The following is a 14453-nucleotide window of genomic DNA, read 5'->3' on the forward strand; positions in this document are numbered from 1 at the left end:
CATTTGTCGTCAAACAGGCCCGACTTGAACACCCACACTCCTACTATGGCCGACTCCGACAAACGTTCTTCGGAGCAACCAACACACCAGATATGGAAGAAGATATAACCTTTAGAACCTTGTTTCTGCGGAACCTGCATAGCACCGTGAGTAAACATCTCGGTGTGCTCGTCTGCCCACGAACCATGTCTATTCGAAAACTCAGAGACTTAGCCCACAAGGCTTACACCAAGCAAAGGGCTATGGATGAAAAGACGGTAAAGACACACACAATTCACTCCGTCTCTGAGCACCGCTCAGAACCAGACAGCAGGTGGCGGCACGACTGTGACGGTGCCCGTCCAAAGCGTCGGACCGACCGCTCAGAAAGATTCTGGAACCAGCACCACCCGCCGTCCAGAACTCCAAGCCCAGACCGTCGAACCTGTAACCACTCTCTCCAGAACACTGGTGAGCCCGAGTCTTCTTACATCACAGATGAAGACAGTGCAGCCACGTCTGACACAGACACAGAAAGCGAACACTGACACCTACTGCTTCAAGGTCCTGACTGACCTGCAGTTGAGTAACCAAACCAATGTCTGCGCCACATACAGACAAACCACCCACCCACCCTAACCATTGCAGTGATTACACAGCACAAACGAACTTTACCAACTACACTGCACGCCTCAGAGCCGCTAAACGCTACCTCCGCTGTGTACAAAGAAAGTCATGCGGGCCTCTGATGAACAGACTTTTCCTATGCCACCACTTACCCCTCCACCACCCTCGCAGGCCATCTGAGCTCACTGACGACCAGTGCCTCAGACAGCTGTCTGCCACCACGCACATGTTGCGTTCACAAGACTTCAATACGCATTGTGCACCTGTTGCCATCACAGCGCCACAGCTCGTAAAGCCACAAAGCACAAGGGGGGGCCAGGCGTAACAATGACGCCACATGTGCCAAAAAGCCATGCATGGGACATCAAAGCATGTGGCATACCAACCTCAGCGAACCAAAAAGACTGTCCTAAACCAACTAAGGACCTCCATCGCTGAAATTTTTCCTCCCTTTCTCTCTCTCTCCCTCTTTCCTCTAACAGGATGCTGTGGTGGTTCGCGAGAAAGCAGCCACGATCGGACATCACCTCACCAGGTCCGGCATCCGGCATCGCATGGAGAGAGCAGCCCCGGTCCTGACTACCAAAGCAGGATTCTCACTCATAAAGTGTACGTTCGACTCAATCCCAGCAACGTCGAAAGAGCACACTACCTCAAACAGCAAACATAGTCACAGTAAGACAGCCTGTGGCCGACATTCAGACTGAACTTTCACAGCTAACAGAGCAACTCACAACACTGAGTACAGACATTGCTCCCATCACAGCCCTCCAAAAATGGGCAACCGCCCAGCCTGAATACCTCACCTGTGTCCGTACCTGGACCCCATATGACACGGTGCGGTGCACCTCCACGGTCACTGACCATGCCCCGACACTCGTCTTGGTTTTCATCCTGTACCAGAATCAACGAGACGTGAGCATCCACAGCCAAGCTCACAAAGCCGTGTCTGGCAATTTCCTACGAACCCTGGAAAAGGAAGGGGTCCCACACCATCGACCACCTCAACTTCATTTGAGCTGAGTCATCAGCCTAGCAACCACCTGCTCTTTCACCATCATAATCCACCGGCCATTCATTGTGCCTATTTGTTGTTCGATAAAGTCCATCACGGACTTCATCTAACAAAAAGGGGGAATATGTAACAACAATGGCATCTGCTTTTCGCATTAAGTGGATCATGTGATGGCAAAACACATCGTCTTTGTGTTTGCTGGTTAATAATTGCCCCACGAGGGAGGAGGGTCCAGCTGCGGCTTGGGCGTTCCCGTAATGACACAAGAATGCCCTTCGGGCGTTCCTGGTAGCGTTTCATCGACCAATCGCGAAGCGTTTCGCAAGGCACACTGGGTATGATGTCATTTCCCCTTCCATATTTGCAATTTTACCTCGTAAGTTTCGCGGGAGAAGAAGTCAAGCGGTCATTCGATGAGAGATTATGTCAGTAAGTAGGCTATTGTTTATTTCTACAACATTGACTGGGACGTATTCTCTTTTATATCAGTGATATAGCTGTCGTGTCTTCTTAATCTTGTATGGTATCCGAATCCGATATTAATAATCGCGGCAAGCATGGTTCGGTAGCCGCTAATGTCATGCTATCTCATTTTAGCCATAGCTAATAGCCAGAAAAAAGCAATGTATAAGAATGTTTGTTGCTAGAAGCTAGAGTTTGTAGCGAAGACTAAGTTAACATAACGTTACATTGTTAAGTTGGATGTTAACGTGTTAGCTAGATGGTAAGAGGCAATAAGTAGCGGCCAAGCTGCTTCGATATGGTGACACAGATAACTTTGGTGGGCGCGTTGCCTCGTTTTGGTGGTAACTTAGTAAATTTGTCTAAAATAGTCTTCTACAGAATTTGGTTTGACGTTGGAAGTTTCACATGTCAGAGATTCAGCTCCGAAACACTTAAATACATCAGTACGATTTGGCATAAGAATGAAAAACAGGTTGTGTTCGAACTGTTTTAAAATATAGACGATAACAGTGTTTGTTTTAATCGCCTTTACTGTACCGCAACCTATACATTTTGTAATGTAAAACAGCAGATAGGGATCGTCTACAAAGTAAAAAACGAAGAGGAAAAATCTCAATCTCACCCGGCTAAACACCATTTATTTTCGATCCCAAAATTCAAATAGTGTGTTATATTGTTAAAATAACTAAATAACTGCTTTGTTTAACTGTCAAAAGTGATGCAAAAACAATGCTGATTCAGATGTGCAAATACATTTGTGTAAAAACTTTTTTTTTCTGAATATTGAGTTGCATGGACCTAAAAGATTTCCACGTAGGTATTTTTCTCATTTGTAATCCAGGATAAAGGCTAATTAATTAAATTCAAACCTGATAATAAATTTATTTAAAAATCATAGTTTTTCATCTCAACTTCAAAGGGTGTGTGTTACTGGATTCTAGAATATATTTTATCTGGATATTGGTTTTAGTAACAGAATATATATATATATATATATTCAGATGCAAAAGCCTTTAAGTGCCATCATAATTTATTTTCTAGAATTATCATTTTTATCAAGCTTGAATTTAATATTGTTAACGTGTTAGCAAAGAGGCATGATGTAGCGTCCACGCTGATTCTTTATGGTGACAGATAACATTGGTGGGCGCATTGCTTTTTGGGAGAATTTTGGTGGTGGTAGGTAACTTTGTGTAACAGTCTTCTACAGGTACAGGTACTAACTTCATTTTCACGTAGTTAGTTTTTTAACAGAGTTTTAGCTTTCTCACCTGAAGATTCCTTGGATTCAACTCAGCACTAGTAGCTAGTGCTAGGAGGGGGAGAAAAGTAAGTTGAGCTTGGTTAATGTGCTCCATATATCTCTTATCTACAGCTACATCTGTCAATTTTGCCGAGCGGTCACAAGCCCCAGCCCACAAGATGTTTTGAGCAAGGATGCCAATTTCTCCACTGCCCCTTTTGCCCACTTTATAAGGGTGACTACTCAAAAGTGGAAACACATTTACAGTCCCATCTGAAAACAGTGGTACAGCATGGAGGTATGTTTAAGGATTCTTTGGCTGATTCATTGGTTTAGATTAATAACCTTTGTGTTGATATGAATAAGTTGAGGACACTAGCCGTGGTCAAGAAGGCACTTGTGTTTGGACCAGTTATTAAAGCCTGCTTTGTTTTTTACCTTCCTTTCAGAGGTTGTGATGTATACCTGCAAATGGGGCTGCAGAAAGGAGTCCCACTACCACTGCTGTGCTTGTATTCTAATGTTTCAAAGAAAAAAACAACTGCTTCGACACCTCAGCACATGCCACCGTCAGCCAGCAGAAGGCCAACCCCACCCTCAGCCAGCAGAAGGCCAACCCCACCCTCAGCCAGCAGAAGGCCAACCCCTCCCTCAGCCAGCAGAAGGCCAACCCCACCCTCAGCCAGCAGAAGGCCAACCCCACCCTCAGCCGGCAGAAGGCCAACCCCACCCTCAGCCGGCAGAAGGCCAACCCCACCCTCAGCCGGCAGAAGGCCAACCCCACCGCCAGCCGGCAGAAGGCCAACCCCACCCTCAGCCGGCAGAAGGTCAACCCCACCCTCAGCCGGCAGAAGGTCAACCCCACCCTCAGCCGGCAGAAGGCCAACCCCACCGCCAGCCGGCAGAAGGCCAACCCCACCGCCAGCCGGCAGAAGGCCAACCCCACCGCCAGCCGGCAGAAGGCCAACCCCACCGCCAGCCGGCAGAAGGCCAACCCCACCCTCAGCCGGCAGAAGGCCAACCCCACCCTCAGCCGGCAGAAGGCCAACCCCACCCTCAGCCAGCAGAAGGCCCACTGCACTCTTTTTCACCTCAAGCCTTAGAAGGCCCACTAAACCCTATGGAGGCCATGGTAGAAGCCCGGCTACACCCTGTGGAGGCTATGGTAGAGCTTCATCAACCAAAAAAAACTGTTGGCTTACGTTCGAGGGTCAGAAAGGTTAAGTGCACAAAGTGTGAATTAGTGCTAAATAAAAAAAATGTAAAGCAGCATATGAGACGACGCCACTCAACTGTCAAGGAGGACATTACAGCCGACCATCATCTGGCATGTCAGCCAATAGAGATTGAAAGGGGAATATTTGCTGTTGTAAAGTCCTTCAGCAGCAATAGCGCACCCATCCATGTACAGAAGCGGACATCGGGGCCAAGCCATCAAATTCGTTGTGAGCAGGATGCCTGTGTGCGCAACACTGAGGTGATGCATAGGAGTGGGTTTATATCCTTTGATTGTGCCCATCTGCAGTCCCTGCAATACTGCCCACCACCCCTCAGCCCTCAGATTGAACTAAGGGAGGATGTTCTGAGGGACATTGTCAGTAGCAGGTGGTTCAGCGAGGAGCGGAAGAGGGCATGTCTTCTGAAAAAAACGGCGGCAAACGCTGAAGGGATCCCCTTCAGTGTTGATGTTGTGGTGGGAAGCTCTTCCTCAAGAAGATATGTTTCCATTTATGAGGCAAATCTGTCTTATTATAACAAGTTTGGCAGAGTGATGGTCATGTTTGACACAGCAAATAACACGTGGCATTGCCATTGTGTTAAAGCCAAACAGGCCTGTGTCCACAAGGCCATTGCAAAATGGCACTTTTTCCAGACAAGAAAGGAGCTCTTCACGGGAGATGAGAGCGAGGATACTCAAGATAGTCAGGGCTCTGAAGACAAGGTGGAAACTGTCACCTCAAGTGATTTTCAGTATCCCCCTCGAGGTCAGGATTTGGGGAGAATTGTTAGGTACATTCACAACAAGAAAAGGCTTCCTGCAGACTTGCCAGCAAAGGTGTATGGGTTGACAAGTGAGACAGAAGTGCCTAAACATCTGATGCCCAAAGAGTGTGTTTGTCCTGAGTGTCCTGGTGATCTTCCCGTTGGTGAACCCCTGATCATCAGCAAATCAGCAAAAATCATTACTGTCAAGGGAATCATCGAGGGTCTGTATCATGTTTAAACTAAAATTGAGTTATTCTTCCTTTTCCAAGTTGTATATACCACTAAATGCTCCAATGATCTCATTTCAGGTGTGACAACTTATGGGAAAAAATGCAGTAGATGTGGAATGATGGTGCGATACCAGGAATGGGAGGATGGCTTACATAACTTTAATGACAAAGTCATTCTAACCCTCCATTTTTGCCTGTATCTTCGGAACTGCCTCCAGGTCAAATGTTCAAAAATTCAATACGTGTGATTTTTGTGATTTATGAATATGATGTGACCATACTGCATGTTAAATGCGTAAATCTCATATTCCATATCTTTATGCAAAGTAGGCCATTAATTAAGTAATTAGAACTAAGGTGCAGGATGAGGCTTCTTAGCTGACAGTCATGACATTAGGCCATTAAATACATAATTGGAACTTTCCCAGTTGCACACTTTTATGGAATTACATTTTCTAATTTATTATTGATGTTTTATTCCAGACTCACACAGCTCTGGGTCGAGCCATCGAGACATGGGAGCTGACGTCGGGACAGCAGTACCCAAACAAAAATAGCCTAATACATGGATACCTACATTTTGAAGCATTGACAGACCATGATTATAACTTCTCCTGTGTCCGCTGTGGACATCACCCTCCTGTGGTGGTCATGGATCTCCACAAGAGCTGTGTCTTCAGCTTGGCAGGTACAATACAGGTTTTATTTGTATGGTGAACCCCTCCACCCCTCCAGGTGGTCTAACTACAGTATATTGATATTTCTTTTTATTTTAGTCAGTGAACTAGAGGATCCACCAGATGGATTTGATGGGGAGGTGGATATTGATGAGTTCTGGGACTCTCTATGTTTAGAGAGGATTGCACGTGGTTTTGTTCCAAGTAAGTGACTTTTTAAATATAATGTTTCCCAGAGATATATAATTCCTTTGTTACCTTTTTTCCCCCCTGTCTTTCTCACTCCACTTTAAGAATTACAAAGTTAATTTCGAGCCATCAATGCAGACTATTTTTCTTTCAGGTGATAAACAAAATCCTTTTGCCGTTAAACCTACGTACCACCACTGGGCCCCGTGGATTGGACCTTACACCCGCAAATCCAACAAGGTGCTCAATACAGAGCATGAAAAGGTCCACACAACAAGGCACCCAAAAGAACAGACAGAGACTGACGTAACAGAGGACAGGCTATTGGATGAAGTATCCAATTTGAAGGTAAACAGGTCTATGTGTTTTTTTTGTTGTTGTTTATTCTATATAATCAATATAGCTAGTATAAATGTGTTTACAGTGTACACCTTTATTTTGGTAATCTATTACAGGTCCATGCCATCCGAAAGCTCTGCAGGGAGTGCGGAATTGATTCCCAAGGTTCCAAAATGGAATTAGTTCTAAGGCTGAGAGAAGAAATGAAAACCCGAAGCAAATTTGATAAAATTTTTCAAAAGGTTTGGGGAGCATCTGGTAAGTAAAAAAAATGTCCCATTTCTCATTGGGCTACTGCTGGTAATTTAGTTTGACTTCCTTGAACACTTGTTCTCCTCAGGTGGCTGGGCTGTTGTTATGTGCCCCTGTGGGCAGGTTGTCTCGCTGAAATTTAACATTAGGGCAGAAAGTCCAAGGGACTTCACTGATTTATTGTTATCTTGGAAACACATGCCCAACATATGCATATATGATTTTGCAAGAGGTCTGGCAGTGCATGCTAACCTTAGAGAGCCCGAGACGATGCCTTTCAGCCCTCATGAGGGTAGGCTGTTGGACCCCAGCCACGAAAACTTGCAGTACGCATCCAATGGTGGTATGGTCAATTTACCATGGCTTAACACTAAGAAAACTGTGCCGGACCCGGGTGGCCATCCATTGACTGGGTCAGCAGACCACTATTGTCTCTACGACAGATTCCATGAGGGAAACACTAAAGACCCGAAAGATATCCTCCGGAGGATAAAGATGGTGCCTGAACTGGCAGGGAGAATTAACAGCCAGGTTGCAGAACAACTCTTCTCAACCATGAAAAAAAACAATTATTACATGAACATGCTCTCGCCATCTGCTCATGTTTTCATGATGCGTAATGTTATTCACAATTACAATCAGCGGAAGAACAAGAAGATCAAGGAGGAATTAAAGAAGCTTGTGACTCCTGAAATTCAGCTGTGTCTCAATGAGCATGGTCAGGCAGAATTCTGTGCCTCTCAGCCAACAGGACTTAGCCCAGACCCAGTTGTTGCCGCCTCCTCTCAGCCAGCAGAAACGGGGTTCAGCTCAGACCCAGATCTTTCACCACCCTCTAAACGTAAGGAAATCTTCTATATTTTATGCATTGTATTAGTGATTGTGTATATTTATTCAATAACACATTTCCTCTCATTTTTGTCTCATCTTTTTATTTTGAATTAGGTTCAAGGTTACAGTCGCTCTCCTCAGCTGTTGACCGTACTAATCCCAACTTTACAGTTGCTGATTGGAAACAAGAACCAAACGCAAGACTCTGTGAATTAGTAAGTTTGAGATTAGTTTTTGTGAATTAGACATTTTAAATATACATGCATTTAGGGCTGGGCGATATGGCCAAAAAAAATATCACAATATTTTTTTTTATATCAGTCGATATCGATAATTATCGATAAATGTCAAATCTTTATTTATTTCAAGTTTAAAGACAGATTTTTACTCCTAAGTGAAAGCTGTAGAAACCAGAGCGTTGGGTTTTTAAACTACTCTTTATTGTCAGAACATATGACAAACACAAATCCGAGGTAGAACATTCAAACATTTGTCATTTTTCCTTAACAAAATAAATATCTTTATTTCAGTAGTATTAGCTTGAGTTAGGATGCAGATTTAACTAGGCTATATACAATTTATGTTCATTAACAAAAACAGTAACATCTGTTAAAAAAAAGTAACAACATTATTTTTATTTGGTAAAATGTAATATTCTTTAGTTTTATTTAAATTAACCATTGGTCATCCAGCGTCATGCATTTAGATCATGATAACCACAGATAAAATGTAAGTTTATGGTTTCTATGGCATTTATGAAACCCAGTAGCCTAAATACATTATTAAAAACTGTAATTATATTCCATTAGTCCTTTAATACATTGTCTACATTAATAATATTATACAATTCAATAACTTATATATATATATATATATATATATATGTGATTCTATTATATATTGAATTATATATATATTATTATATATTGAATGCAGTGATAAGTTATATATATATATATATATATATATATATATCCCACGCACATTTCATGGTGGAGTTAATATTACTAGGCTAACGTTACAGTAACGTTAAATCCGTGGTAAATGATGGGAATGTGCAGACGGAGAAGCTTCTGACTATCGTTGCGCACAGTGTTTCTCCTGTTTGTTAGCGCTGTTTCATCTGCCTTTAAACTGGTTTAAATCACTGAGACATTTGTGTTCTTCGCTGAATTCAAGCGCTTCTCACTGGATCGTGACTGAGACCGATCAGAGTAAACGCGTCTGCTCTAGTGAACTCGCGCTGCGCTGCCGTTTGGACTTTGAGCCGAGCGGATAAACGGTCCGTGTGGCGCGCGCGGTTCAAATGAGATTCGTTCCGCTTTTGGCGCAAAAACATTATCGAACATTTATCGAACTCTTGATATCGTTTTATCGAGAAAAATTATATCGCGATAATTATCGTTATCGTTTTATCGCCCAGCCCTACATGCATTCATAATGTTCTGTATATTTCCCGATAGCTGGACTATGTACTGGATAGTAAGGGTGACCCTAAGGAGGAAATTGTTCAAGCCAACAACTCGATCCTCACAAGGTCTGACTTTTGGACTCTGGGCCTAGAACGAGATGTTGAAGCAACGGTAAATCTGATCCAAGTGTTTAACTGTATTTCCTATGGTGTGAGATTTATTAATTGTCTTACTAATTAATCATTGTTTTTTTTTAGATTGCAAATTGTTGTTTCAACATTATCGTCAAGACTGCAATTGCACATGTAAGTTACATTTAACATAATCTGTGCATTCAAGTTTCCTGACTGTATACTTTTGTTGCCTACACAAAGTGTGTTATGCGTCTGTTTTTAAATAAAGGGCATTGCAACCGCGACTGTGGATGCCTATGTGGTGGTCACCTGGCTTCCTCCATATGAGGCTTCTCCCATTGCTAAAATGATTGTGAGTAGTAATGTAACAGAACTTGTACCTCAGCTTTAACCTCATGGTCAAGTTCCTCTTTGAACTCTTTTTATTTTCCTCAGTGTGACTTTGCATCCAAAGACGTGGTGCTTCTCCCTGCCTGGCAGCCTGGGCACTGGACATTGTGTGTGAGTAAACCCACTTTGAAGTGGCTTTTTTATCTGAAATACTGTGCTGTTATTATTGAATCATCATTCATGCTTTGTTGGTACATTTCATGCAGTACATAATAGGGCTGCACGATATTGGAAAAAAATTACATTGCAATATTTTTTCCCCAACGATATATATTGCGATATTGAGAGCCATAACTCCAGGCTAAAGACAATAATTACCATTCCATGATATTAATAATTTCACTAATAAGCAAGCTTCATTACAAGTGACAAAAAGGTCACTTAATTTTTTATTCCAAAATTAGAACATTTCTGTAAACACTAAAGCAGAACACATTTTTAAATAAAACAGCAGCTTTACACCAACCCCCTGATTGGTTTACAACAATATAACTTAAAATAAATATATTTTTTATAAATTTTGGTTCACAATCTTTTAAGTCAACTTTTCTTAGCCAAAGTGCCGAAGTAAAACAGTGTTGGTGTTGGTCTTCGTAATCATATGAAATAAACAAAATGATATAAAACTTTAATATATTTTGTATTAAATCTTCTAAACAGATTAGAGAACATGTTTCTGTAAACAGAAAAGCCGAACACATTTAAACAGCAGCTTTTTAAACCTCTGTCAGCGTCGCCGCTCCCACCATGCGCATCAAGAGCTGAGGGAGCACCAAAAAAATAGCCTAATGAAAAATCAATAATTCTAATGCCGATATTATTATAGATACAGACATCCCAAGTTCCGGGAGTCTCCCGCATATTGATAGCGGCTCACTGATGCCCGCGAATTAGTTAAAATTTCCGGAATCTAGAGCGAGCGTGCCCGCGAGACAGAGACTGTGCTCCAAACCGCGCAGCGCGTGCACGGCAGAGAGGGAGAGCGAGCAAGAGACCCGGGCGTTTATTTATTGTCTATGAAGAGACCGCGCGCGTGCCTCATGAAGCGCGTAATATCTCCCGCTGGTGCTACTGTGCTACTACCCTTCACATCGCATGTTCCGGCGATGTGACTATCGCTCACTCGCACATCGCGATGTTAAAATCGAATATCGTTCAGCCCTAGTACATAACATTTTTGATATGCAAACTTAGATATGATCATGTTTTATGTTTTTTGGGAAGTATGGTAGTTCTGTTTTGGACTATACTTCCTTTTTGTTTAGTTCTCCATTTATGGTTTTGGTTCATATGTTCCATACGTTCTAAGTCCCTACTAGGAATTGCTGCTACTCCCAGGTCACTTTTTAGCATGGGAAGGTGTAGTTCAACCCCATTTTTAAACCATGCTCTTAGGGCTCAAGGTGGGTATGTGTAGTCATGGTAGAGATTCAGCAATTCCTAAAGGGGTTCAATGTTAAATTTGAAAGGCATGAATTGCAATTAACACGTCTTTCAAACCTTTTCAGTAACCTGGCACATGCGGTGTCCAATGGACCATGGAAGTCATTTTACTTGGCTGATGAGGTAAAACGTGTGGCTGTAGCACGATTCATTGCATTTAGTGGAGTACCGCACATAGGCAGGTCTCTTGATTTTTATTTATTTATTATGATTTGATAAAGTGACGCTGATGGACCCTAGTTGCTGCTAAATGCAAGTTCAAAGCACATTGTGTTGCACTTTTTGTATGATTTAAGGCTACAAAATGAGTGTGGATATCAGTAGGCATCATATAATAAGAATCATTGATAATAAATCACACACCCCTTTTACCACCACAGGGCGCATCTCCCCAGCATCAGAGCAACAGCTGTGGTGTGTTTATGCTGATGGTGAGATGCAATAATTTACTAGTTACTAAATTACTAGTTTGCAGAACAACTAACACGTTTGTATGTTTATTTCAGTATGCAATGTATTCTACCCTCCAAAAGCCATATGATTTCAGTGAGGTGAGTTCGTTCAAATCTCAATCAGATTTGTAGTGTGAAATATAAGGCTTTTAATCATTTTGTCCTATCTGGAGGCTACAGTTAACATGCACCAATAGACCTTACACTTAACCTTGTCTGCAGGTACTGTACTTGCTGAAGGAGATGGCAACATCTGTAAAAATTTACACTGCCATAGTTCCCATCAATGAGTAAACGGTACTGTAACATGGATTTGTATCAGGCTATGAAGACATTTAAAGCATAACTTTATTTTCAGGTGGACATGCCCTCTATCAGGAGGTGGTGGTGTGGGCAGCTGCTGGAGACCTTTACGTTAGAAAGGTGTTACATGCTGCGTCCATATTTTGCTATTTAATTATATTTGGTGTTCATGAAGATGGAAGCCAATATACTGATATCTCTCTCTCTCGCTCTAGCCCTGCAGGACTAGCTGGCACACCCATCTCACCCTCTCCCCATCTCAGCCACACCTTACAATCTCCAAGCAGTGAAAGGTATTATATACTGTGTTCATATATTGCTATTTACTTATATTGGTAGCCAATATACTGATCTCTCTTTTCTTTCTCTAGCCCTGCAGGACTAGCTGACACACCCATCTCACCTTCTCCATCTCCCCATCTCAGCCACACCTTCCAATCTCGAAGCTGTCCATCAGGCACACCCATTACAACAGAGGACAGTCCATTCTTACCACCTGTAGTCCTTCAGTGTATTATTGAAGAGACACTGAGTATGGACATGGCTATGCTTGGCGTGTTCAACAGAGTTTCGAAAACTTTCCAGGAACTCGCAAAGCCATTCCACCCCTCTGTTTATATTAATGATAGTTTGGCAAGGGACCTCAAACTTAAGAAAGACAGTCTGATGCATATAACTGTTAGACAAATTTATAAGACTGCAGGCCGTGGCAGTGGCCTTGCACTACGCCTCAAAGGCTTTTCCAAAAGAAGGAATTGGCCGAGCGCACGCCTGGGGCTGAGGCACATGGCTTATGGCAGGTATCTGATTGAAGATGTCTGCCTACCATAGTGTTGTTCTCTGAGTCTGTGTGGTTAGAACAACGTCAACTCTTTTATTTGTGACATGTTTTATTTTGTCATCCCTTTCATTTTTGCATGCCAATAAATCTGTTTGTTTTATACTGTATGTACTACAATGTTCAAAAGTAAATTGTTCAAGAGAAATTACTGTATTTTGTGTCTTTATTGAAAACATCAAAAGTGCCTGTGGGAAGAGTAAGTGAATCCTTGGAGTCAAATATCCTACTGTTTGAGCCTTCATTAAGTGCATCTGGTAACTGGACTGCAACAGCAGTCCCAAGTGTTAATTTAATCTATTTATTATCCAATTCAGACATTTTAAGACGACTGTATTGGTTTCGGACTGGATCTCAAAGGGTTCCTTTATTTGAAGCAACTAACTTATATCTAGGGCAGGGCCATAGAGAGAGCTGTGTCCTCAACTCGTAGAATATAATGAACGTAACGTTACTGCACAACCACAACATTCTCATTATATTTAGCTACCATGGAGCCTCCCTAAAATGATTGTGTTGTAATATCAGTAAATTAAACCTAATCAAGCCGCTCGAAAGCTGGCTTAGTCATCTAGTTCGATGCTAGCTGACGTCTTCCTATGCTTAAAGATAGGACTGAGGTAACTTGTCCTACACGTAAATGTAATTTTATTAAGATGTAATTGGACTAACGTTAACGTTCTGTAGATGGCTTAGCTTGCTAACGTTAGTTTTATGCTAACCGTAACGTTACAGACTACTGATCTTATTTTGAAACTTCTGTTTGAGAAAAACTAACTAGCGAATGTTGTTATATTAACCCGGATGTTGACAGTTAGCAGTTCAGCAGAAGAGGCGAAGAAGATGAGGCCGGATGTTGACAGTCACGGGGCGTTTCAGTCTGCGAAAACGGGAACCCCCACCAGCACGAGAACACCCATTTGTGGCTGCAGTTGGATGATATTGCCACGAGGGCCATTTACCAGCGCCCATGTGACTCGTATCCCCCAACTTTACGGCCTCATGGCATTCCGGACACACACACAAACACCCTTTTGTGTATAACTGAGAATAAGAGAAATATCTGTTATTTTCCTTTATAATGTGTGTACCTTCCTATATGCACGCGTGATAGAGGTTTGGTTTGCTAGAGTATAGTTTTGAATTCTAAATGTTCATTGAAGGGAATTCCTCAGTCGTGTCTTGTTGTAACCCTACCTCAGACCATAAAACTTTACGACCCAAGCCTCAAAGGCATTCCAGAACACACACACACACACACACACACACACACACACACACACACACACTCTGGAACTTTGGAAACAGATATTCTTCCACATAACAAGCCACTGAATGTTGATATGTATTCCTATGTTTCTCAAAGTGTCGTCACTTGCCATAACGGAAACACTGACAACTTTATTGTGTGTTTAATCAAACTTTATTTGTGTGTAATTATGCATATAAGTGTAACGTTATGTTTCCCCAATCTTTACCTGTCATAATTGATATCTCTGTAATCCTCTCCATCTCACGGAGACGAATCTTGACTGCAAAGTACAATAATATGCATTTGTTCCAGGAAATATCATATTTCTAAGTATGAATCCTTTCCCTCATAAGACATATGGTAAAAGGGGGCGTGTTTTTCTTCACACAAAGAAGA

At 42.3% G+C, this 14453-nt stretch overlaps 1 protein-coding gene across 1 annotated transcript; it reads left to right on the forward strand.

Annotated features, from left to right (window-relative positions):
• The first annotated feature begins 4341 nt into the window (after positions 1 to 4341).
• Positions 4342 to 13738, forward strand: LOC309487638 (uncharacterized protein). The gene is made up of 18 exons (XM_082155366.1): positions 4342 to 5536; positions 5624 to 5763; positions 6029 to 6233; positions 6322 to 6426; positions 6566 to 6759; positions 6867 to 7008; positions 7091 to 7843; positions 7948 to 8048; positions 9297 to 9416; positions 9503 to 9550; positions 9648 to 9731; positions 9815 to 9880; positions 11278 to 11335; positions 11593 to 11643; positions 11719 to 11763; positions 12023 to 12087; positions 12183 to 12260; positions 12339 to 13738. Exons 1-13 carry the CDS (start codon positions 4450 to 4452, stop codon positions 11278 to 11280), a joined length of 3048 nt encoding a protein of 1015 aa, XP_082011492.1. The 5' UTR covers positions 4342 to 4449; the 3' UTR covers positions 11281 to 11335; positions 11593 to 11643; positions 11719 to 11763; positions 12023 to 12087; positions 12183 to 12260; positions 12339 to 13738.
• Positions 13739 to 14453: the final 715 nt, after the last annotated feature.

The sequence above is a fragment of the Leuciscus leuciscus genome, assembly GCF_965113295.1.
Source record: "Leuciscus leuciscus genome assembly, chromosome: 23".
Classification (NCBI taxonomy): domain Eukaryota; kingdom Metazoa; phylum Chordata; class Actinopteri; order Cypriniformes; family Leuciscidae; genus Leuciscus; species Leuciscus leuciscus.